General features: G+C 37.8%; 1 protein-coding gene across 2 annotated transcripts; it reads right to left on the bottom strand.

The window, feature by feature from the left end:
• LOC116293222 (rho GTPase-activating protein 21-A) lies at window positions 1–26792 on the bottom strand. Of its 2 annotated transcripts, none has more exons than XM_031700626.2 (25): window positions 26063–26792; window positions 17959–18117; window positions 16808–16904; window positions 16491–16569; window positions 16097–16151; window positions 14177–15565; window positions 12894–13076; window positions 12278–12331; window positions 11770–11868; window positions 10984–11112; window positions 10630–10698; window positions 9755–9822; window positions 9351–9466; window positions 8737–8814; window positions 8612–8664; window positions 8053–8126; window positions 7556–7640; window positions 7059–7137; window positions 6553–6626; window positions 5944–6033; window positions 5537–5662; window positions 5204–5254; window positions 4639–4720; window positions 4426–4448; window positions 1–3935 (listed from the first exon to the last, which is right to left on the bottom strand). In XM_031700626.2, the coding sequence occupies exons 1-25, from the start codon at window positions 26087–26089 to the stop codon at window positions 1494–1496; spliced, it is 5781 nt and encodes a 1926-aa protein (XP_031556486.2). In that variant the 5' UTR covers window positions 26090–26792; the 3' UTR covers window positions 1–1493. The 2 variants fall into 2 exon arrangements, with proteins under 2 accessions (XP_031556486.2, XP_031556485.2); XM_031700625.2 differs by having other exon boundaries at window positions 4426–4451.
• Window positions 26793–27689: the final 897 nt, after the last annotated feature.

A 27689-nucleotide genomic window follows, 5' to 3' on the forward strand; every position in this document is an offset into this window, starting at 1 on the left:
TGAGAGTTTCTATATACATAAATATATGTATATAAAGTTATATTAATATAATGATATCGATATATAGTTTATTAAGTATTATAAAAATAGAAATACTTTCTGATTTCAGTATGAGTAAATACATTTGTTGCAAAGTTATTTTTTCTTCTTAAAAAAGTCAGTAGAAAAAGCCCCAAAATCACTAATTTCAAAAAAAAAAAAGCTTACTCTTTCCCCCTAGGTCTTCGAGCTCTGAAGATACTTATAAGCTCACTCCAAAAAATGGAGTATTAGTATAGACAGACACGTAGAACATAAATACATAGACTACAGTATAATAAGAAGAGACTCGTAATATAAAGCCAATATCTAAAGGTTATAGAAATTCTTTATAGTAGAAAAGTAAAAAAAGATTTATCGGATAAAAAGACATTTTTTTGGGACAAGCTGGATTTTACATTGATTTTATAAGCTCGTTTGTTTTCATGTGCTGATTTTCTAGTTCTAAAGCATGACTTTTTACTGAGAACTATTGCTTAGACACTGAGAAATTCAACCATCCATGGAAGACTTGTTGGACGACACATCATGAAATCCGTATTCATCCAACATGGCGGCCAAGATATCACATTAAAACCAATATGGTAGAACATGCGCAACTGATTCTTATTCAGTCTAATTAGCAGACCCTTCCTAAGTTTGCAAACATGATGCATCGTTGTCTAGCTTGAGTACGAACACCTTTCGTCCGTCATACCTTATATGGTGTTGTCTGTATCCAAGGTAGACCACAATGCACCTTGTTTGTCAAAGTCAAAAAAGGTCCAATTTTAGACTACCTGACAAATATTCTGGAGTAAATCTAGATATTCATCAGGTGACCAGGAATGTTTTGGGCCTCGTCACAAGTCAACTTTAAACTAAATACACTCCTAAATAAACACCAAAAATTAAAAGAGCATCTTAATCTTATCTACAGTTATTCAATGAATCAAAAAAAATACAGGAAGCCAGATGATTGCTCTTTTAATTTTTAGCATATTTTTTTTAGCAGTGAACTCTACGTTTAACTCCTTTTTACTCTACAATAGAAGCAGATTATAGAACTATTTTCAAGATAGAAACTGCGTCAAAAAATAGTTTTTAGAAAATAGCAGAGATAACCCTTATGTAGTTTTCTGCGGACTGACAATCTCTCAAAATTTCTGCACGTGATTAAATTACGGCCACAAAAATATACTATTCACATTCTGAAGTTCAAATATATAAGTTCAGTAAAGATCACTAAAAGACGATACTGAAAACACCGTATTTTTTAACAACGCACACTAAGAAAACAGACAAATTTGGGGTTGATCTTAGAACAAGCCCAAATTGTTGCAGATTTTTGAACAATTGCGCAAACACTAAAAAAATATATTTGTAATATTTTTTAGCCTGATGTACACACCTGGTAAAAACCCTCTAAAGTCTGCTTCCCAACTTATCGTCCTTCAGTTACCACAGCTGTTAATTTATACTCTTCCGGAATAAAGTTTTTCGTTAGGTTCTAATTGTTTTTGCATTTCATTATTTTCGTCTCCAAGCGACCTTCTGCGTCTGCGCGAGGCCGATCTCTGAGCAGCAGCTTTCTGCGCTTGACCAGATATATCAGACCGCTGACGCGTCATTTTGAGGTAGCGTTCACTGTGCATTTCTTCTAAGAGTTCGGCAATGTGTTGTGCGTTAGTTTCCAACTTGTGAGCGTGCTTTTCCCTTGTGGGTTCTTTAGATGTACCCCCATGCCTCGTTCTGGATGGTAATATAGCTCGTCCAGAATTGTCTCGATTAGGGTATGTTTTGGGTTTTGGCGCGGCGGGCTCACGGTTCATCACTTTTGGCGGTACATGACTCCTTGCTGCCATTGCTGCGTATTTTCCTGGTGCCTTTTCTGCTGGACCTGCCGGCTTTGGAGACCTCGATAGATTAATGTTTACCTCAGATCGCGAGTTTCTGGGGCTAGAATCAGTCACAGAACTACGAGGGCTGTCAGAGAATGATCCTCGACTGCTCCCTATAGAGTTCCTTGGGCTTTGGTTTATCGTGATTGAGCTTTCTTCCGTTCTCGCCTTCACAATAGGGGAATCCTTATGCACAACTCGTTTTGAAAGACCAGAATCTACACGAGCACTTTGGTTTGGCGTAGAATACACTTCTCTTCTCCCAACACTACGCTGGTCCTTCTTGAATTTAGAATCATTGATTTTAAATTCTTTGAGAGCCACAGGTGTTGCGGTTTGGACTCGACCCATTTTAGATACTCGCTCGCTTGGCAATACTTTGTCCTGCCTCTTGTCACCCTTGGTGTTTCCAACGCTGATGACAGTCTTTGTGGTTTCTTGTGTCGATGAAGGGCGTCTATCAGCATTGCGCGATGGTGATTTCATTGGAATAACTTTTTCTGCGCTACCTTTTCTTTGCTTCGTTTCGATCTGGATTGAAGTCCGCGTCTCGCTACCCTGCACGTGCGTGGAATCTGAAGAGAACCGACGTGGTTCGGAATGTCTGTTCTCCGTAGAAGACCTTCTTTCAGGGGTTGATAAAGCGAGGCTAGAGTTGCTTCCGCGCACGTCTTCATATGATTCTCGATCAGAACGTTCGTCTGATTGACGAAGCTGTTTCTCAGTGGATATCTTTCTCGGGCGCTCACTACTCACAGAAGATGAGTCCTCCTCTTCTGCTTTCTTTTGACTCTGTCCTTTGAACGAATAATCCAAGTCGAGTAATATCCGCAACTTTTCGTCGAACGTCTTGGACATACTGAGAGCCAAGTCTCCTTCATCTTCACTAGAAGAATCGCTGCTCTCAGACTGCATTGTTGGCCTAACGCGCAGACCCTCTGCGGTGTTTCTTCTGGCTCGGATATCCGAGCTTGAAGGGCGCCGTTTTGCCTCACTATTGTTGGATACGACTCCTTTACCTTGAACTATCGTTACTACAGTTTCACAAGAGGTTTTTGACGTTTGACTTGTAGCAGTGGAATCAACAGACTGTGTGTTGACAGGTGGTGTGGAAAGATGGGGTGACGACAGAGACGCCTTCCAACCACCACTAGAAGTAACTCGAGTACCCGGATAAGATCCTATGTTCTTGCGCCCATCTCCATCACTCGGTGAACCCGATGGAAGGTGTAGGGAATCCAAAGATGCGGTTTTACTACTTGGACTACTGCTACTGCGACTTGTGTTACTGCTGCTTAAATGCTCGGTGCTGTCTGACACGTCATGGTCGGTATTCTTGGGTGGGGCAAGTAATGATTCGTGGGGTAGTTCCTCGTTCACATCGGCTTGAAAGTGAGTTACCCCTACATTTCCCTCAGATTGACGCCTCTTTTCCAGTGCTTTTTGTTGCAGGCTCACCTTGAGGAGCCGTAATCTCGTTTCTTCGCTCAAAGAAGCGAATGTTGGTCTAGACGGATGACCAGTATTATCCATGTCTTGCGCCACCTCCATCTCTGCCTTGTTCGTTGTCTCATTCGATTCAACTCCGGGATGACCAAATGTAACGTAAATTGGTACAGGGTCCTGATGATGATCTCCTGAAGGGCTCGCTGGCATTCTCTGAGGACCAACTTTTCGGTACGAGGGGGGAGGGGGACGGGCATAAGAGTAAGCCTTTAAGGATGAAGTACCTCTGGACTTGGAGTCCGCATCGACCACTTCAATGACATTAGCCATTGAACCTGTTGATAACGACGAGAGATCTGCACTCTTTTTCGCTGCAAATTTATGGCGCTCTTGTGTTGGTGAACCAGGGCAAGACCCTGTGCCTGAGATTCTTGGCGGTACTCTATCTAAAGTTGGTGATACGCTACCATCAGAGGTGAGAGCCTCAGGAGAAGAACTGTCGTGGGACTCACTTTTGTGTTTGCCGCGGAACTTGGGAATATGTAATGATATATGAGCCAGTCCACCAGACTGTTGGGTAAAAAGGAATGAATAAAATAAAGTTTCCATTAAATATTACTGTAGTAGTACTAAGAGATAGTTTAAATTTTAATATTCGTAAAGCTTGACCGCCTTGCCGACTGAATAGACCTCTTGCATGTGACGTCAAAGGAGCTCAATTTGGAGGACAAGACAAAAGAATTTCAATCTCCTGAGATTGGAAACCTATTGTTTTGTCCTCCAAATTGAGCTGCATACCGAAGTGCCGCAAGGGGTCTAAAGATTTGCACCACTGTAGACTAACATTAGGCGCGCTTCAGTAGGAGTTTACGTGTGCATGAACAACGACTTGTATGACTCCAGTTATAGGAATACGTACGACTGCCACGTGAGGAAGATCTATTACTTATGGCAACTTATATGAACCAATGAGATGCGTTGGGCACATAGTTGCACGTGTGCTGGCAATCAAGATGGGGGGAAAATAACATCCACAAAAAAGCAATTAATCATAACATACCTTGGATTTCATATTTCCATCATCTACTGCAAAGAAAAAGATACAATGAACCTTAAATATTAATTTATGACAAAACAGACCAACTGTAAAAAGTAGCTGATGTTCTCGGGCAGAAATATCAGAAGCAGTAGTACACGCAAGCGCGACGGAGTGGAAAAATTATGAGATATTCTAAATGCAGAATACTTGGAGAAAGAGAGATTGAGGTCTTACCGAAGTTTCCGGCTGCTTGACCAAGAGAAGATAGTACACTCATCGAAACAAAGTGTTCTTGTCCTTCTTCATTTACTGGAGGCTGAATATAAAAACCACATGCCTTTAAAACAGACAGCCCGACCAACCGTCTTCTCCAAGCGACCTCCTCCTACTAACTAAGGCTCAGGTGAAACGTCGAACTTTACATGAGCCGAACCTAATGACATCAATTAGGTTCGGCTCATGTGAAGTTCGACGTTTGACCTGAGCCTTACTCTCCAATCGTCTCTCTGGGATTAATCTTCTTTTCAGTCAGTCCTTCAAATGCTCCTGCCTCTTCCTCCGACCTTCCCTAACAAACAATACTTTCCTTACTTAGAAAAAAACTCTCCATCATCCCTATATTCCCAAGTTTAATCTCTCACTCTTACCTTCCCTTTCCCGTAACACACGTATACCACACTCTATACGAGGAACTCTACATCCCTTCCTCTCTGTGGCCATTCCCCCTTCTTTCCCCTTTCTGTATGTTGGTTGTTTCTAACTATGTAATGGGTGGCCTAATAGCCGGCACGTAACAAACCTTGGGGGGAGGATCATCACCATCACCGCCTTCTTCAAAAAACCATTCATTCTAAACGAAAAACAAAACACATAAGGCTACAAGTGAGAAACAAGCACCATGTGTCTTGACCATGGATATCATGGTATATTAACACAGGGGAATATCTTACATGAGTCAGTAGAGTCTCCACAATAGGACACTGATCTGACATGTCTTTGACCATGGATATCATGGTATATTAACACAGGGGAATATCTTACATGAGTCAGTAGAGTCTCCACAATAGGACACTGATCTGACATGTCTTTGACCATGGATATCATGGTATATTAACACAGGGGAATATCTTACATGAGTCAGTAGAGTCTCCACAATACGACACTGATCTGACATGTCTTTGACCATGGATATCATGGTATCTTCTCCTGTTCGTACCAGGGTAGGTCCAAACACGATGGCTAAGTTACGAGCCTCCATCTGTAAATAAACCAAGAAATAAACCACATAAATGATTTTCAATATTCAATTACAAAACGTCTCAAGCAAAGTCCCGAAAACTAAATAAAGGTGTCGAGATCGCACATATGCGAAATTCGAGTCAATATTTACAAGAAACGACACTTTACTCACGAGATTCTACCTTTTTACGGAGGAAGAAATAGCACAGAAAATGTTTCCACTTAGTACTCGTAGAGTTTGGGACAAGAGGTTGCCCCTTAAAATACACATGTTAGAATAGCATGGAGGAACCAGCGTACCTTATTCTTCTCTGTGTTGTCTGAAACTCTCTTCAAGTGCGCCAATAGATATTTCAGGGTCTCGTAGTTGTGCTCTGGTAAATCGTTGATCTAGGAATGAGAACATTCATCTTGCTTACGATACAGACAGACAGATTCATTTATTTGGATTTTTGCACTATTGATCACATAAACTTTTGTCCAAATAGACTAAATTCCATCGATACTTACGATATTATCAAGGTAATTAATCTGCCCTCCCTGGCATTGTTATATGCCAGCATGAGTAAAGCGAATGATCGGAATGCGGTTTTTTTCCTTTATTTTTTTCGTTTGCTTGTTCGTTGTTGTTGTTTTTATTTATTTATTTTTATTTGGTTCAGGGTGCAAGCCGTAAATCTAGTCAGTGTACTTGTCCTCAGGGTCCCAGTGTTCAGTGCAATAGTTCAGAATTTTCAGCTTGGGAACAAATAATACCCCCACCCCCTCCCCCCCTCACGCAACTTTGATGACCAATGGAAAGGTAAGGTCAAAGGGATGTTATACCGTTCCCTATGAAGGGGATAAAGGCCTAACTAACTGCATGGTTCAAGCAAGAACTAGATATCAATTCAAAATAATTAAGCTCACCAGACATTTGAGTGCCCACATACGTTCCACAGGGTCTTCTTTCTTATTAGCCTCGATAAACGGTTCGTACAGTTCTAAAGACAAAATAGATAACTCATTAGACCATCCTCAAATTAACAAATAAAACAGCTTTTTCCGTGCTCCGTTCAGTAATAAAGCACGCAGGAAGTGACGTAAGAAAGAAAGAAGTGTAAGGAGAAGACCGAGCCGTAGGTGAGTGATTCTCACACTTCTTGAGTGCTTACCGCGCTTCCTGCGTGCTTTATTACTGAACGGAGCACGGAAAAAGCTGTTTCATTCGTTTTATTATATAGTTACTAATTTTAGTTCTGTATGGAATTTGTTTACGCAAAAAGAAAGACGGTCGCAGGATCTAGCAGCGCGCGAAGATGGCGTCAGCACTGTGCTCCGTTCACTAATAAAGCACAGTTTTCGATCAATCAGCGCGCGCGTACTATCTTAACTATATAATAAAATGTTATGAATAACAGAAGGTGTTGCGGTACCTGCGGTTATCAATCCTTCGGGGAGTTTTCGTAGAAACTGCTTGAGCAAACTGGTAATGTTGTTCACGTCGTGCCATTTCTACGATAAAAACAATAAAGATTACCATGGTTTACCAAAGAAAATGTTAAAAAAGGTGAGAAATTGCAAAAATTTAGAGAACAAGGAAATTAAAGGATTCGAAAATTAGTCATGCTGTTAACGGAACTTCTGATAATGGCGAACAGATCAGATCAACTTTAATTTCATTTAGTATTTTCCCACTAAACTACGTGTCATTTTCTTGAGAATAAGATTCTTTGTTTGAATTGTATCCACATCTATGTGTCTTCTCATGTGCAACCGTTAAACAAAGAAATGATACTCTAGGGAATGACACGTGGTTTGTAATGGGAAAACAGTATGCTAAAGCTAAGGAATCTCCGTTGCCACAATTCAAAAACTCCTGCTCTTTATTTTCTCATCGTTTAATGTGTTCAGTACAATCTAGTCCTCTTACCTCTTCCTCAAAGTTAATATTTTCAGCTCCCCTGGTGTTGATTTCATCGTGTAGTAAGGACACCGCTGCAGAGTTTCCAGGAACTCTACAGAAACAACGAAAACATGATTAACAAACCTTTCGGGAAAACTTTTAGATGAGTCTTTTTCAACGGTTTTCAAGCATACAATTTGACTATACATTTGACGTTTTACATCACCTCTGGTGCATAGTAATCGTAATGTTTCTAGTATTTTATTTTCATCGGTCTCTCACTGTACTCATATGTGACCAAGTGGATGTTGAACGGCCAGTTTGTTTTCAACCAGTTTTCAACTTGGCTACACATATATAAGTTACGGGAGCAGACCTGGCGGAGCCCTCCAGAGAACCAAAAAAAGGGCAATGGAGGGAAAGGTAGGGGGAAAATAGACTAGGAGAGCAACCGCAGGCCAAACAGTTACTTAAATCAAGTTAATCTAGTTTTCTTCGATGTTAGAGTAGTTGTCTATATTTACCTGTAAACACCAACATTATCAAGGCCTTTAAGATCCACCACTTCACAACAATGTTCTACCAAAATAGGAACACACTACAAATAAAAGAGGACAAGGAAATTATGTACATGCCCAGGAGTAATTGTCAAACCTGAGTTTTAAAGTAAATTATTTAATAATTAAAATAAACATAATTTAAAGGATAAGAAACGTTTTTAATGAGTGGTAGTGAAACGGTCCAACAGACTTTGCTTAGAATATATTTGGGCATCCCCTTCAAGGATCCGCCCTTGCATACTATTGGCTCAGTATAATACACCTTAAATCTTAATGCTTTTTTCTAACGAATTATCGTTTCTTTTTCTCTTTATTAAGCAGGTTTAACATTGTCGACGGTGCCTGAAATTGCGCCATCTTGGGTCCAGGTCTTTCCTTGTCGAGTCTATCCCCTACCCTACCCCCTACCGCTACCGCTACCCCTACCCCCTACCCTACCCAATCCCTACTCCACCCCCCTGCCCCATCTCTATCGTTACTTTCGTAATAAAGACGGCAAATATAGTGATGCTTGTTTTGTTACCTTATTGACTTTGGAGCATGGACATAATTCAAGAGGCACACCTATGGAATGACCTGCAAAAAAGCAACAGAGAATCAATAGGTTGCACTACAACAACTGAAATTAAAGCCTGAGTAAAGACTTACCCGGGACAAAATTAGTGATATTTGGTGATTGCTTCTTTCGTTTCTTCTTGTGCCATTGGTTATTTTTATTACTTTCCCCTAAAACACATTACAAGAAAAGTCAGATAAAATAACGAGAAACTTGGTCTTTTAGTCCTTTAGATTGACGACATTTTTATAATTGAATTATAGCTAAAACTCGAGATAGGGATCTAGAGATCTAATTTCACGTAAGTAAAACCACAAGTGTCACAATGTCTTTTTCCTATCTAGGAAGGCACCGAGGGCAAGCAGGTTGCCCGAACTTTCGCTCCAAGATTCCAGGTTTCCAGTTTATGCATTACTTTTGACAAGAAGAGTCGAAATCTTTGCAAACTTGTGTGTTGTTCCATGTCAGGATAATAAAATTTTACAAAATATTTCTGGAGGTCCCGTGAATTTGGTGGAAAATCTTCGCTCCAAAACTCCCTCGCTCGCTCCCCCTACTCTAGACCACGCCACTGCAGGACACGTCCGTCCGTTCGTCCGTCCGTCTGTCTGTCTGTCTGTCGCCTGTCTGTCGTCTGTCTGTCTAGTCCTAACTGGCTTTAAAAAAAACAAATACTCATAGTAAACCAGAAGTTCAATGACAATACCTTTTTGTATACCAGATATATTCTTGAATGATAAACTTTTCTTGAGGTTCGAGAAGTTCGGCATCTTAGCACTACTGCCGGCAGGTGTGAGCTTGTGTGAGGTATTATGTGTGGTCCTGGTAAACAAATAACACAATGACTTATATAGCATACTGGATGTATACGATAGATATTATTCAAATAACACGGCTAAATGTGTTAGGCTAAATACCAAGTTTAACTTCGTATGAGCCGAACCTAATGACATAAAGGAAGATCGACTATTTATCATCCATTATTTTCAATGCGTACGGGTTGAGTGGAGTTCGACGTTTGACTCGAGCCTCTTTCATTTTTCAGGCATCTATTTTCCTGTTTCCTTTTAGAGTGCAGTCAAAACTATAGGAAAAGAAATGATAACGTACCCCGTAGATTCCTGTTCCACATTCCTCATTCGGCGAATGATAAGACTTTGGCTCGTTACTCCAGACTCCTATAAAAACACGAGAAAAAGTTAAATGAATGAAATCAGAACAGAAAAAAATGGGATAACTATAAAATGAAGTGGGAAAAACAGAAACACATATTTGATTGCGTATCAACTCTATATATAGACAAGAAATAAGGTTCTTTATACAAGGTGATTTCGCTTCTCTCAGTTCGAACGAATTAGCCAATCAGCGAACATTTAGTTCGCAGCACAATCTTTCCTAATTCCAGGTTTTCGGCTAGATAAACAACAGCTTTAATTTGAACATGAAAATAAAATAAAACTCATCCGTGAAAAGATTTATCAATTATATTTTAGAAATAGCATTTTTCGTCGTTGCTGACGTAATAATAATAGAAAATACTAGAATATACTTAACAAATAAAACAGATTTTTCCGTGCTCCGTTCAGTAATAAAGCACGCAGGAAGTGACGTAAACAATAAAGAAGCGTAAGGAGAAGCATGAAATATAGGAGAGTGTTTTACACTTCTTGAGTGCTGACGGCGCTTCCTAAGTGCTTTATCACTGAACGGAGCACGGAAAAAGCGGTTTTATTCATTTTATTATATAATTACTAATTTTATTTTGGTATTGAATTTATTTACGCAAAAAGAAAGACGGTCACAAGATCTAGCAGCTTATCGCACGCGCGGATGGCGTCAGCACTGCTCTCTGTTCACTAAATAGAGCACAGTTTTCGACCAATAATTATTTTATTTATTCATTTTGCCTAGCAATGCAGTGCGTGCCTAGATTCCAAATCACCTGGTATATTGTAAAGCAAAAAAATACCGATTGAAATACCTACATCATCATCAGGGTTGTTGTTGGCTTGAATTGCTTCTATCCACTTCATCATGGAAGAACGGTCTTCACACTGATCAAAGGAATTAAGACATCGAGTTATTATAATAGGGGTTGCGCTAGGAGTTTTCAATCCGGGTACTGAGACCCAACGTAATAGCTCACAAGCATTGTGTCGTGGGTGCCAATGAGCCATCCTTGACACCCTAAAACACACGTCACATTCATTTGTAGAATAAGAAAAGGTACGCGCGTGTTGTGTGCAGTTCAAGCACGCGAAGATTGGCAGAACACACGAAGAGATGCGTTAGGAAGAGCTGGACGCGCAGTGGAGTGGTAGTTGTATTACAAATCTTACCTGGAAAAGATATTCACATCCATTGAATAGAGTCATTCGAAAGACATTTTTCCTTTTGGTGTAGTCATGAGCGATGTCTACAATACTGGACTTAATACTTATAGGCTGTTGATCGTCTCCTCCATCCCCCTACAAACCAACCAAACATTCGTTATATGAATGACGATGAATTTATAGAGTGTGTGCAACCATGTGACTCTAAATCCCTTGAGATATGAATAACAATGAATCAGCCGCCATGTTGGTTGATCTAACAAGAGAAGCTAATGAGGAATGCTTTGTTATCGTCAACCAAATGGATGCTATGACGTAACATGCACATGCTGTATTCAGTTTCAGCCGCGAACTTTTACCCATTTCAAAGCATGTGTCATTTCCTTGAAAATAGAATTCTTTGCTTTAGAAGTTGTATTCATGTGTCTTTGCAAATGTGCAACCAGTAAACAAAGGAATGATACTAAAGAGGATGGTACGTGGTTTGAAAGGGAAGGCGCATAACTGTATCCACCTCTACGGCTACTTTCAGCCGTCCTCGAATGCAGCCACCTATAGAGGACCATTTTCACGGCAGCCATGTTGTAGCACAAAAACGTTCGTTCGTTCGCTTTCTGCTTAAAAAATATTTCATTTCCAGCTAAGGAAAAGATTTAAAAGAATTTTCCTTACAACATATGCCTGCCGTAAAATCAGTCTAGTGAAGCAGCGTAAGACTAATAGCATCCAAAGATAGGGTTAGAGTAATGCCAATAATTCTATCCACCCCTAGGGGTAAAGTTAGTCAAGTACCATTTTCGTGAGACGAGCTGCTTCTCTGTCCTTGTAGAAGTATAATACGTGTCCCCTTAAGACAACGTACACAGGTTTCCACGAGCGCACACTTGATCTCTACGAAAAAAGCAACAAAAAATAATATTAATAACAAAACATTGCAAATTTGCCTGGCAATATTGATCAGTAGACTGTTAGCGCACGGTATATGGGTTGCAAACATTCCCAAGAGAGTCAAAAGACAAAAGCATTGCGGCCATTTTGGTACCGTTAACAAGGGATCCTAATTAGAATTCTAAACAGCACCAACCCTCCCCCGAGAGGCCGCGATAACGTAACGTGCAATCAAAGAATAGTTATCTCGGATCTTAGCAGACAGACAGTGTGTATATGAATACCACTGGGACGGCTTTTGGACGCCTTGCTGTCGTCCACTTGCTTACCGCGGCACCAAAGCATACAACAATTGCGGTAAAGACAAAGTTTGGAGAGTAAACGATGATAGAGTTATCAGATAAATACATACCTTACCACCGCCACCCACTACCAGCTTTTTCCACAAAAACCCTTCTTTGATGGTCTGAAAATAAAATGCTTACATTCAGTTATATTCAAAGATTAGTGCTTACACACTGAAATTCATATAAGAAATTGCAATTTAAATTTCAATCGCCTTTGCAATATTTTTTTTACAGTTCCTTTCAGTGACCACGAATAATAGTTCCCAGTCGAGGTTGTAGTTGCCGCCCATGATAAATAGTTTTACTGTGCGCGGCAACTCCAACCTGGGCTTGGAACTATTATTCGTGGTCACTGAATTGAAATGTAAAAAGGAGTATTCCGCAACTTTGTTGATAGCACTGCTTGATGATCTACACCTCGGCTACGCTAACACTAGGTGTGCAATCATTTTATTAGGCGTTTGCCACAAATCTAAGGATTCTAATTCTAGTGTTTTACGAGGATATCACAGCGGAGAATTAACTCAACTTACATATGATTGACGAGTAATTAGAAGTGCTTTCCCAAACTCCCATAAAAACAATATCAGTTCCATGTCAGTTCTGGGCGTTTGAGTTCAATCTTGAAATTGAGGATTACTATTGGACGGGCTGTTCACGTTAGGTGCTGTTTACACATACCTCCATCATTCCTGGTACAGCTTCCATATGATGCTCATCCTCGCCTTCTTCTTTCATTTCTTCTAATGTAATGTGCGGTGTCTTAGAAGTCGACGGAGAAGAGGTAGCCATCACGTAGGAAATTCTTCTCCCGATGCGAGGTGCAAGGGAATCGTCTGTACCAGTATCACCCTCTACAAAGATCTAAAAGATAACACGAAATATATAAGGAAATAGGAAATTTTGACTTAACAGTAATGGCCGTTAACACGCCCCACCCTCTACAAAGATCTTAAACTAGATAAGACGAAATGGAATATATTAAGAAAAATGAAAAAATGGGAAATTTCCAGTATCACCCTCCACAAAGATCTGAAAGATAAGACGAAATATATGAAGAAAATATGGGAAATTTATACTCTACGGTAATGCCGGTTCATAGAATAAAGTTCTTAGCTAAAATCAACGCTACTTTCCGTCAAGTGGAAAAAGAAAAAGAAAGAAAAACACGAAGTCTATCATATCTACTAAAATCTAGTCAATAAAAGGAAAAGCCTGAATTTTTATTCTTTCAGCCATTCACTGTCCATAGCTTAGCATGACTCAAGGAGGAATATCTGAGTTCAGAAGTTATGATATCGAACAGTAACTATTGCAGCAATCATTCATAGAGCATGTGGAAATGGACACTTTTACAAAATAATGGCTGGCGTACAGACAGACAGACACAGGATTACAGACTTGCTTACTAACTATCCGAATGACTTACTCGCTCAACGATTACTGATGAGACATATTTGTAAAGACAATGCAGCCATAAAAAAAGGCGCGATCATGTTCTTTTTTATGTGTATACTATCGTTTTAAGGCTGGGTTGGTTGCCTTTATTGAATAATTTTTCGGTTGATTTGGACGCACAGATTGACTAACTCAGTCAGAGGACTGACCCAGACGATAGACCGACAGACTGACTGACTGACTATATTCATACCCCACCACTACACAACACACTACACCACACCATCCAAAAAAAACACTACCCGGCATACCAGACCATACTACAACACAATGTCATACTTTACCAAACCTCGTCATACCACACCAGACACCACACCACACTAAATCATACTATACCATACCTCATCGTCATAACACACCAGACACCACACCACACTAAATCATACTATACCATACCTCATCGTCATACCACACCAGACACCACACCACACTGAATCATACTATACCATACCTCATCGTCATACCACACCAGACACCACACCACACTAAATCATACTATACCATACCTCATCGTCATCTTCATCTATAGGTAATCCCTGTCCCTGTCCCTTTGGAGTATCTTCACAGATTTCCGTCCCAGATGATACGTGTACCATCATGGGGGTCATAAAACCTGACGACAATGCAGACGACAAAGTGGGAGTTTTCTTGGGTATACCATGTGTTGCTGACAAGGGCTTGGACACTGGAGCCTTCCCGGACGCACTGGTCGCCATTAAATAAGACGTTCTTCGCTGCCTAGGACCCGTACCCTCTTGCTTAGCTCTTCTGTCTTCAAAGGCTAGTTGGTTCTGGCTGATTGAGAAATGATCTCCCGATTCATTAGAGATCGATAACTGGATTTCTTCATTGTTGGCTTGATTGGGGAAAACCGACACTTCGCTTGAAACTACATAAGGGGGGTTGTCTGAATTGGAGTGACGAGGGTGCTTTGGAGGGTGTGGTCCATCAGAATATTCATCCACGTTTGAACCACTATAGATGAACTCCATAGGTTCGGGCCTACTCTCGAGTAACGTAGCACCCATAGTCGAGGTCTGAAGCCCCCCTGATCGGTCATGATTAACATGTGACGCGATCGTTCGAACAAGATACGACGTTGATTCTTCATTACTTGTCTTTCTAGGTTCTCTAGCTACGGGCTGCCTGGACATGAACTCAGAATTAGTACTAACATTAACAGTGGAAGGGCCGTCTGATGCAACTATTCTCGGAGAAGATACAACATAATGTGGTATTCCATTCGAGACTGGTGTCTTTCCTTGGGGTTCACCAATGTTTATTTGAAGCGAATTTTGGTTAATCGATATTTGTGGTCCATTTTGATGCGATAGGTTTTGTTGTCGTCTTCGGCGCTCCTCCCAGCTCTGAATTCCTTCCATCTCTACAGCAGGCAGAGATCTAGACCGTGTTTTGGTCCTTTCTACAACAGTCAGGGAATCACCAACATTAGATCCTCGCTGGAAATGCAGTGCTCTTGGTTTTCCAGTGGAGTCTGTAGCAGCAAAGAAGTAAGTACCCCCACCGAACTGGTTAGGACTGTTGCCATGACTACCATGACTCCCAGTCCCTTTTTGTACGGTACTGTTAGAGTTGTTATTCATCTCATCCTCCTTATTAGATGACGAGACAACATAGGCCCTATTTCCCTGAGCCGTTTTGTCAATTGAGCTCCTCCTAGTTACTATGGGCTGTGCTGGAGTATCTACTGGTTTGTTGGACAGATTGACCGTTAATGATGAGTTCTTCAAGTGACTGTCGGAGGGTGGGGTAGAGGCTATCGTAATGGTAGACATTACATTAGTTTGCTCAGTCTTGTCTCGGTTTGGTTTTGTTTTGGTTGGAGGGGGATGTATTGACTTCGAAGGTGGACTTTCTGATATCACTGGGCTCACCTGGAAATAAATATTAAATATAATCAGCTCCTGCTAACGAGAAAACCACCATAGCACTTACAGGATCCTCACGAGATTTCAAAATATTTCTTTTCTTTTTACTTATTATGCGGGCCCTAGCATCTCTGACAGACCTGGTTTAGAATAATTTTGAAAAAATGCGGAATAACTATACCGTGCCGTGTCCCTTATTCCCTTGAGTGATTACTCCATAGCTTGCTTATTGGAAGATGTAATACAAATAGTCCAGTTTCGAGTTCTCTGTTGCTCAGGCTTAGCCTCGATTTTGTACACACAAAAAAAATTTACTCCAGCGAAGGTCCATGCAATTTCAAAGTATTTTTATTGTTGAAGTTGTTCATCCTTTACTTTACCGTTGGTATTTGTGAATAGGCTGACGTCGAAATGAGGCAAACCCTGAGTAAATTAGTCTGTAATCAAGTAACGCAGCAGTATTGTATGAATTGGAAAATGGTCTATTGTGTGTTGCCTATGTTACTATGCATGCAATATCATCTCATATCCACTTACCATCTGTAATACACACTCTTCTTTGGGTACAATACCAAGCTCAACTGAATCTTGACTAGAAATGGATAAAACAAAAAGAATTTCAAAGCATCAGTTTAAACAAACATATAAATTCTTACTTGGCTGATCAATGTCAGGGTACTGCTAACTCACAAATTGAGTTGGAATTTAGAAGGGAGGTCTTGCAGAGGAAAGAAAGGGAAAAACCCTGAAGTCAAATCCTAAAATCAAAATGCCAAGTCCAGAAAGTGAACTTTATACCCCAGAGATGAGAGGCAAGTGTACCACTGCTACAACAACCTTGATGAAACTTATAAGCTGACACATTAACACACACTATGTTATTTGTCTGCAATCATTTTAAGAGGATTAGGTAACAAGATAACTAGCTTACCTTTTTTGGATCATTTCAATGACTTGATGATAGGATTTATTAACAACTTGTAAGCCATTTACAGATACAACTTGGTCACCTACAAAATGCATTATAAAGGCACATTACTGTTTTGTCCAAATGACATGGTTTTCCTTTATGGTGGGCAGGGGTGTAGTGAGATGATGAGGTTGACCACCACAGAATTTTGAATACAAACTAAAATTTTCCTTTTCTCTTTCTTGTGAAGATAAGTATAATTTCTCATTTCATAGCTCTTCTTTAGATATGACTAAAAGTTACTATTTTACACCTCAGCATCTCAGCACAGAAGTTACCTGATGAAAGCCCTGCTTTATCTGCTGGTCCACCTGGAGATACTTGTCGAACAAACACAGTGTCAATTGGATGAGGTCTTTTGTGTTCACTGCCAACCTGTGGCAAGGGATGTAACATGATTTATCCTGCAGAACTGTATTCACATAATGGAGGGTCAAAGGCATAGCCTCATAGGTATAATCTTTTTTCACTTTAGACTGTGTGTCATTCCCTAGAGTATGATTCTTTGCTTGAGTTGAATCTCAAGCATAACTGCTACACAAAGAAATAATTCTCAAGGGAATTTATTTTGGTGCAATGTTTTCTCATCACCAGACCACATTGCATTTACTTGAGAATAAGATTTTTTGCTTGCATTGCACCAATTTATTGTGCCTTCTCAAAAGCAATGAATTGGTTCCATTGACCTCATAACAACAGGGGTCAGCCACACTTTAGCAAAGCACTTTAGCAAAGCACTTCACTTGTACAAAAAGAAATGAAAAAGAAAAAATCTACAAAGCTTTTCGCTGTTGTATCACAGCGCGGGACAATCACGACAGAGCTAGGCTGCAAACTAGTTGAAAGTCCAAAGATCGAATTAGAATTTAGGAGTTGATTTTTGAGGAGGGAGGAAAACCGGAGAACCCGGAGAAAAACCCTTGAAGCACAGGAGAGAACCAACAAACAACTCTACTCACATACAACACCGAGATCGGCAGGACTCGAACTCGGGTCGCATTGGTGAGAGGGGGTGCATTAGCAGCGCACGCCACTGGTGCTTCCCATAAATAATACACAAGGAACTCACGTGGTCTGAAATGGAATAGTATTAATTACAGCTCTACTGAAGTCATCAGACTGGGGTGAGAGGCAACACACTAGCAGAGCACATTACCTCTAATACTCTTAAAAGATACACTACTGATGTGGCCCCTCACCACTATGTTGTACAGGTTGTGTGATTTTAGTTTGTTTGATGTGTTATTCCCCAGGGTTTTTCTCAGAGTTCTCCAGTCTTCCTACCTCCATAAAAATCAACAAGTGAGACAAATGTTGTATGTTGTAAATAAAGAATGCAGTGGTAGTGTATGTGGATTGAACCTCATAGAAGAGCCTCATACAGGGAGAGAATGGTTGTAAAATATAAGTTTTTATGTTCATGTCTCACCTCATTCGGGCTCCTAGATTTGATGACTTCAGGAGGATAAACAACAAAGTGTCTCAAGGTAAAGCCAAAACTATTATCAACACACCTCAGAACCACAGTATTAGCTGCGATGGGTTTTTTATGGCCATCAGTGGAATCTGCTGTAACCAGCTGAACTTCCTGTAATATGTTAAATGAAAACATCACATCCTGTGTCCCTTTCATGATCTACTTGAAGACTAGGAAATTGATTTTTATAATTTATACAATTTACTTAGTAAATAATAATTGGGTACTCGGGGGCTATGTGGATATGTAGATTCTGAGTTTTGGAAGCACACCCCCCCTCCCCCCATTACATACTCTACCCCTCCAGAATTTTAGAATATCAATGAATATCAAATATAAAAAGACACATCTGATAGTGCTCCTAATTGCTGCTTTGAAAATTGACGGCTTCTTTCTCCCAATAAATCACAAATGGTCCCTTAAATTTGATATCATTTGGAGATCTATTCTTGAAAGGTAAAGTTCAATATAAAGGAGAGAAAAATGATGCAGTCAGTCTAAATACCACAAAAACTTAAGATCAATTAATTTCTCATTAAAAAAACCCAGACTGACCTTGTGGGACAATATTCTAGAACAGTGTTCTGTCTGGGGCGTGGATATGACTAAAAAAAAATGATTCTAGTGGATATGCTAATCATTTGATCTTACAATAGTTGTGTTTTGTAAGATGGTAAACACTGTTCATTCTAATCAGGATATAGTTAAAACACAGAAAACTTTTTTTTTGAAAAACTATATTAAAAATATCCTTCAAGTGTCAGAGGTATGTGCCAAATTTCTCTAAGACATAATAGTGAATAACTCTACCTTGGGTGTGGCCCTAGTGTATAAGAACCATATCAATAAGAGAACAAAAAGTTATTGTCAATCTTAATGGATCTTGGCTGTCCTCTGTCATTAGCTATAAAGGTTATCAGGGATATATAAGACTACTACTTTTAGCTCACAGACAAAAACTTTATTCTTGAGGATCATCAAGGTACTATAAATAAATAAATTACATAAGACTAACTTAAGCAATTTTAGGTGCAATAATTAATTGTAAGATCCAATATAGGTAATATTTTCTTAAATTTATGTAAAGGGACCTTCTCAAAATTGTTGTGGATGTGAGGCTAGTATGAAAACACAAAAAGACCAACTTTTTCTATATGGAATTTGTGGCATTTCTTTTGTATTTTCGTGTTAGCCTCACATTTGAGATAATTTTGAGAAGGGTCAATTTTCTTTTATTAATACCGGTTTCATTGTCATTCAAATTTCCTAGCATCTTAACAACTTAGTGAAGGCTTATTATAATAAGAGTTTTCACAAGTATATGTAACTAAAATTAAATAAATCTTTAATAAAGAATTGTGATCCAAACTTAAGTAAGATTTCATAAATGAACATAAAGTTATAAACAACAAAGGGGAATGCATGGTTCTTGTTAGTAAGAGGTATTTTCTGAGTGACCATAATATGGCATTCTGGTTGACTGACCACAATACATTAACTAAGTGATATGTGATACTTCCATTAATTAAATTGTGATCATATGAATTAATCAAATATTTGATTTCAATGGAATAAGATTAAAGTCAAGTCAAATAATTAATCAATTCTGAAGTTTTTTATGAACTAATGATTTTTACTCAATGACAGAGTCTTTAAGTTCTGGCTTGAATATTAAGGAAAATGCACGTATTGGAAGCACAGATGATCAGAGCATTTAATTATATTAGAATTAATAGATCAAGGTTGATTCTTGTGACCAAGCTAGATATCTGAATTATCATATTACACCATTGCCACAATATCAAAAAAAGGCTGTTTATGTTTGTGGCCATTCATATGTTTATAATTATAAATAATAAATTACAACTGATATATATTTACACAGAAGTAAAAGGAATTCTAAAATATATCTTAATTATCTCTGCTCAATATTGAAAATAATCCAATAATAAACATCAGCAGCACAAGATTAAAGAGCAAATCTTGAAAAAACTGGTAAGAAACAAAAATTAATATATTATATGAGAAACTATAGTGAGTACTCAAGTGTGACATTACAAAAAAATAAATTTTGATTTTAATTATTTTCAATCTCTAATTTCTATAGACAATCAAAAAAGATGTTTACGCACCAAATTTGACGAGAATCGGGCAAATATCAGCTGAGATATGACCATTTGAATATATAATTACTCCATACAAATCACTTTATTTTCGGCTTGGTTCCAAACCCTTGGAACTGAGTTTTTGGTGTGTAAACGTCTTTTCTGATTGTCTATCAAATTTGCTAACCAAAAATATGAATTTAAAGCGATAATTAAATTTTGTGAGGTCATCGCTTGAGTACTCTTTTCAGCCATTACTTTATACCTTGAGCAATCATGACCTCGGCAATTAATGCTTTACCCAAAAAATTAAAAACAGACTCAAGATAATTTGATTGCAAGTGAAATGTACCTTGATAATGTGTGGCATTTCAAAGATATGGTTGTGTTTCCAGATATAATTAATGGCTTCTAATTTCATTCACTATTGTTTACACTTTTTTTTATAATGTTGAAATTACAAGTATCATAGAAATGTTTCAAAATATACAAGTTAATTGCTACAACAGATAACTCAATATAGCACAGGAAAAAATATATCAAAGGAATCAATGGAACATAGATATAAACTTGATTTTTTATGGAAACATGATGTCAAAAGACTAATTCAGTGTGTTCTATACAGTAATCTTTTCTCATCTGTTCAGTATTTAAAGATGTGTCTACTGTGTCTAGAAAAATAATAGTAATTAGTGATAACCTTTTGATTTCATATACAATACACCAGCTTTCCTTATGCATACCTGAACGTAATTACTTTTGTGACCATTAGCAGATTTTATATTCCAGTATGATGATAAAAAAGGCAGTTTGATTAATGCTAAGCTTTTTCTGAGTTTGATAATAATCAGAATGCATTCTGGTCTAGCTTGGGTACACTATAACACCTAATGAGGCTTGATGGAAAAAATATGTTTGTACTGAACTTAGACCACAATGCACCATGTTTACAAACTCAGAAAAGGCCTATTCCTTGATTTGATTTAACATGTCCTGTATATCCAAAAATATTGAATTGGACAAGTAAGTTAAATTGAACAAGAAATTAGATGACGATGATGGGTTAGTCTTCACTAATCAAAATTGAGAGATCAGAGCCACTGCAGCGCTACTCTTTGTTTAAAGATTCCTCTCCATTTATTGGCTGGGATACAAGAATCAATTTCCAAGAAAAATATAGTTGCATAATCTATATAGTAAAATGATATTTTTACATCATTTTTAATCTTTAATTTTACCTAAAGAAAATAAAAGATCAAAATGACTTACAATGATTTTTCAGTTATTTGGAAAATGAGTGACAAGATTTTATACTGAATCAACAAAAGATAATTTTCATAACTATCGTTTTTTCTTCATTAAATCATTTGAGGTGATTACTAGACATATTTCATCGAGTTAGTACATTATCAAATCACCATATTATGCTTCTATGTCCATTGTGTATGGAGAAATAATTGATAACTTAGACAGAGTCAAGGATTAATGGATTACTTATATACACTATAAACATAAGTAAGACTGATTAACAAAGCTGATATGGTATAAAAATATTTGTGGAAAGTCTCACGTATAACTTGGAAAAGGTCTAGAAAATTCAATCCAGAAAAGGATTTCTCATAAGTCTTTCAAAAAAGGCCGTTCTTTATCACTGAAATATTATAACACAATGCACAGTAACTGTGCTAAAGGGGAACAAAAGTATTAATCATGCTGGAGAGGGGAGACATATTTTAAAGTCCCCTCATGATCAAATGAATTTTCTAAAATGTTAAGGCCTCACTCAGTCATATTTTCAGACTTTCCAAAACCCAAATCCCCTGCTTGTATATGAACCCTCCTTGTATATGAAACCTCCTTGTATATGAAACCTAGACAAAGGATTCCAAATCTTCCCATATTTCACCATGATCTGGTGGGCCAGAAACAGTGTACATTTATCTGGTAATCTAATTAAACTGGTGAGACACAGCTACAAAAGCCATGTCTGCAGGATGGCAAGTTAATTTTACTATCACATCAAATATGCTCCTACGTCAACTCTAGCTATCAGCTAAATTCAGAATTTTTTATCCATAAATTTCTATGGTCAACAATATATTTATGGGTAAATAATGAAATTATCATTTGTATGTGATCTACACATATCTATCTTTTTGATATGTCAGTCCAAATGCATAAAATAAATTGAGTACCTTTATTGAGGTTAACCAAATAATTGATAAACACTGCTATCAGTAATATGGCACAGATCCAGGATATAACTGCTATCTGCAGACTGGTTTAAAAGGATTTGTACTTAATATATCAATTTTTTTCCAGTTTGAAATCAGCTTTGACAGATAATAGAATAGAATATTCTTCTTAGCATTATGAAATCATAGTAGATCAAAAAAATGGGGAATATTCGTAAAAAGAATATTTTCGTAAGAGATTAATCAGAAACTGTAGACAAAGTCATCAAATAAGCTGAATCTTTCACAGCCTAATTGGTGACCTTGTAACACCACCTGGCAAAGAAAAAGGAGTAGACTTTCAGCATTTTCTTGATGCCTTATCAAAAAACTTTTTAATGATAAAAAGGTAAATTATACACTGTGAAAAGATGAAAAAACTGACATTTCGGACACTAGTCCTTCGTTGGAGTAAAAGAAACTTCAGTTAGTTTTTTCATCTTTCCACAGTGTATAACTTACCTTTTTATCATTACTGTTTCATTAGAAACACCGACGAAGTTCACACTAGTTTTTAGCTAGTTATCTCTTCAAAAAACTTTTAGGTATCTTTCAGTACAACTTTTCCATTTATTTTATGAAAAAAATGTCAAAAATTACAATCCATGAACCTAAATTACAGGTAACAACTTGATTTATAAACCATATTTATTGCACAGTGAAAAATCCCTTGTTATAAAAAGCATATAAATATGCTTAACGTTTTACTTCCTTAATAATAAGCATATATGGCAACATTCTGAAAATAACTTGTTATCCAACATTTTTTACATAATACTATCTTACATGTAAATTGGTTTTATTCCTATTTTAGTTTCCACGGAAACTAGTACCCACTTCCATATTCAGAAGAATACATTATGGATTGTAAATAATTTAATACATGTATATTTCTATGATCTAGGTCTGCCCTTACGAGGATGTTAAAGGCTGTTACAGCAACCTGGACAAATGAATTTACTAGAATAAATTACATAAGCATCAGAGCAAAATTAACAGCATATACGAGGCCGTATAAAATATTGTGCTCTGTTTAATCAGTTAATGTAATGTAATGTATACCTAGAGTTCAAATGGTGCTCTGATCTGAAACTATGGGCTGAATCAAATTAAAAAGCTTTTTTTTTATCTCTGATAAGTATGATTAAGGACTTGGGTTGTCTGAAAATATAAGCGCTAACTCAGGACAGTATATCTTCAAGCCTTTAAATTTTATCAAACCCTGAAGCAACCTCTGGGCTGATCAAAGTCAGGGCATAGCTAATTCACAGATCTAACTCCTGATATTATTGGAAGAACAATAAGTTGTATCATTCAAATGTTCTAATAATCTATTAGGGAGCAATTTTTTTGCCCAAGGCTACTTCTAAATCATTTTTTTAAAGATAAACTTGATCCCATTAAAGACAAAGTCATAAACCCAATCACATAGCAGTCACAGTTTTAGAGCCAGACAGAAAAAAAAAGTCCATTTGCAATATGTAACCTTTGTATTTGAGGTGACTTTAAGAAACAGCAATAGTTCTCAAAATAATAATCACCACCAATTATTAGTGTATTCTGTCCTAAACAAATGTATAATTTCCCTGCACATTTAGCTGTTTTTATATCATATATGCTTGTAATCATGTTTAGCTATTGATTAAGGTAATTAGCATTCCAATATCTCAATTATAAATGTAGGTCATTTTCTTGTAAATAATCAATTGGTGAATTACATAAAATAAGTGTTTGACTAGTGGCCAGTTTGATGTTAGAGGTACCATATTCTGAAATAATTTTTTAATGAAAAGATAAATATGTCACTCAAAGCTGTTGCAACATGTACATTTCTTATTATTCTTAAAGATACCATTTTATTTTTCATTCTGGAAATGGGATGAAAACAAGACACTGTGAAAATACAAGTCTCTTAGATGTTATACAGGCACAAACTAGTTCACATAAACTAAGATTAGTGTGTTTGCTATGTTTTAAATTTACTAAGACTGATAAATTTATGATAAGCAGTTATTTGTGTATTTTGTTAATGCAAAATATTGTAAGTATTGCTGAAACAAATTTGAAAGAAAGACTGACAGCTTAATAACAAAGCTAAATCGTTCTTCCTGTTATTTCTTTTTATCTTATTGATTGTGGCTTTTTTCTTCATTATAAAATAGATACTTTAGGTAAGTTCAGTTTATCTCCAGACGAGACAGAATAACAATAACTATTCATGATTATGATCAGCGTACTTGGCTCTCACAAGCTGTACTTTTTACTACACAAAAACAAGAAACAAAAGGCAAAAAAGATTGCAATTAATTAAGACAGGACAACAAAATAGAAAGGTGCTACTTTACGATTCAAAGACAAATCCCTGGTATAAAGGAGATTTCATATTAGCATTTGACAATATGGTTATCAGGAATAACACAGTAATCCATACCGCATGAAAGCCAAAGACACCTCCTCAACCACAAAGTTCACCTCTTATTTTTAACTCCTTATTAAATGTAATTAAAAGCCAGGCTTTGGACATAGATTCATTATCAGCTGATGCCATTTAATTCTGTGTTTTGGAGGTTTTACGACTGAGTAACTACGAGTTTAATTGAAATAACCACTAAAGGGCCAATATCGAACCTTAGAAGGACAGCTCTGAGACCACAAGGTAGTAACATAGTCCTATTTATGTCGCCGTAAGTCGGAAAAATGACATAAACAAAGGCAAACAGCTTTAAGAATGTGAATGAAAATTTAATAAAGGAAAATCAGGATAATGTTACAATGTGTAAATTCATTCTAATGGACCATAAAGCAGTTAAAATACATCACTTTTGATAGGGTAACCAAAAATGATGAGGCAAATTAGCCCTCAGGAATAAGAATTACGGACAATAATTGTTCAAGAAGGGCATTTAATTACGAAGAACGAGGTTATATGATTGGATTAACACGAAGTTGATAACTACTTGCAAAAGACAACACTCGACCAGTCCAATATCTTCGCCAATGATTCCATAATATACAATCGAAACGATTACCATTAGCGCGCTTTATTCAATTTGGTCAGTGATTTTTCTACGCTAAGGTAGAGAAAAATCAGATTTTTGGTTGAAAAACACAATGATTTGCCATCCCGGCTGTCCAGTCTGATTGAACGGTAATAAAAAATAACACAGGACGCCGTCAAACTCAAAGTAAACAAAAGAAAAACGATGTCCGATCGAACTTATTTCAGATAACATAAACACCTTTAAGGGCACGAGAAAAGTGTGGAATCTTTTGGTGGAATAACAAAAGCTCCACTGGCAGCCTTGAGTACATTTTCCGGCTTGCTGGTGCCTTTATTTGATGCAAAAAAGAAGCACTGTGCAGCAAAGACAGATGACAAAAGCTTGTGGCTCGAGTTGACAGTACACACAATCATAGTAAACATAAACATGTCTAAGGCTCTATACTCTGAATTAAAACATGGTATTAGGCATTACATTTTTGAACTACGAAACCCTTCTTGATGCCGTCTTAGAGCACAGTTGGCACAAAATCGTGACAAAATGGCCAGGCCATTTGCCTTTGCAAGAGGATTTTCACGCGATATCGATAAGACTGCTTGCTGTGAAAATATCTGTACGAGTATAGAATAGCGACCAGTGTACCTTGAAAATTCAACCCACTGCCTCCTTCTGTATATAGTAAGTCCAACAAGTAAACAAATACAATGTATCTTACCTCAGTCGTTCCTTTACTATTAGCCATAAATTCCACAACAACAGATAATATCTACAGGCCAATTCTTCAGCCCATTTCGCAGCACAGCTTCGATTAGACCCTTAATGCAATTCCACGGTCGGGACTAACTTTAAATCCTCAATTGACCGACGTTATGTTCAGTCAATATCTCTATCACCCCAAGGCAAATCAAAACAATAAATATGACGACGAATCCAGGCTTAAAACGTGAGTTTTATCAACAAGACATGAGCTTTGAAAGTAGATCTGTAGTAGTAGTGGCGACTCGTGTCCAACTTGATGACCATGAGAGCGACCCACGTCTATTCGTAAATTGGATTGTTTTGCCACTGAAACGATCTTCCGTTAGCTTCAGACGAAACAGCTTCTACATACTCCTAGCTGACTGTGATTTCTCAAACGTCCTGTTCGTAGAAAACCCGTTGGCTGAACGCCCTAAGACCTCAGTGTCCGATGCGAGTTAAAATGGCAAATCGCTGCTCACAAATAACATTCCGCCGCTAAGGCTTCAAATTCCGAATACTTCGACGGCAAATGTTGCTCCGTCAGACCAAGGCAGACAGTGTGGTCAGCATTGTTCCCTAGATGTATGCCTTTTTTGACAGAAAGCGTGGATTCTGACGAATAAAGAACAGAATTGTGAAAGTAATAGCGTAAAATCTGAAACCGTGCTTGTCGTATTCACTGAAAGTCTCTCAGCAAGCTCAACATGGTCACGTGACCACACCAACATTCCGATCCTGCTTTAACTTTTGACTTCAAAATGAGGCTTATTCTATGTCGTCAAAAACATCCAACTATTACCCCCCCTAACATTTGTTTAATAAAATAAGTAACTACAGCTGGATTCCCCTTTCCTCGCTCTTTAACAGTTTTAAGCCTTATAAGGCTAGCGTGCTGATACACTACAGATGTTTGGGGCTTGGTGAGTAAAGGGCTTGTTTCTGTGCCTACCCTCTAGCTCCTTCCGGACTGGAAATTTGATTCCGTGACCTCATAAAAACGACGAAACTAGTAAATTATCTGGGACGTAGGATGATTGAACGATTGAATCACTAAGACCACAAGATATAATTCTCTTGGCTTTTCGTTTTTTGGTTTAGTTAAAGCACTTTTAAATGTTTCTTTCGGGACTTAAAAACACATTGCTCCTCCGGTCCGTACATGGGAACGAAGAAATAGGCAATATTATATCAAAAACTCCTTTATTAATTATGTCAAAAGCTTGGGTTTAGAATCGTTTGGCTTGAGTGACAGAGTATTTTGTATCAGAGCTCTATAGTCTATAGATAGATACTAAGTGAGTCTTAGCAATGATAAAAATGTCTGGCATTTAGCTGTCAAACTGTTGAAGGCTCATTGGTCCAGCCAGACTAGAAATATTTCAAATCAGTAATCTTGTTGCCTTACGACCTTAAGCTCCAAGGGGAGTAAAAAAAAGCAAGGAAAATATTGATGTGTATATAATTGTCACTTTAAAGGATTGCACGCGAAAATATGTTTCTGCTCGCTCATGCAGAACCGGCTAAGGGCTTTAGATATTGACTTTAAAAGTCGACCGAAAATACATTTCGCACTAGATCTTTAAGAACATTGCCTTCTTTGC

The sequence above is a fragment of the Actinia tenebrosa genome, unplaced genomic scaffold (genome assembly GCF_029948245.1).
Source record: "Actinia tenebrosa isolate PJP-AT-01 unplaced genomic scaffold, QUT_ActTen_1.0 PGA_scaffold4__44_contigs__length_22323623, whole genome shotgun sequence".
Lineage (NCBI taxonomy): Eukaryota > Metazoa > Cnidaria > Anthozoa > Actiniaria > Actiniidae > Actinia > Actinia tenebrosa.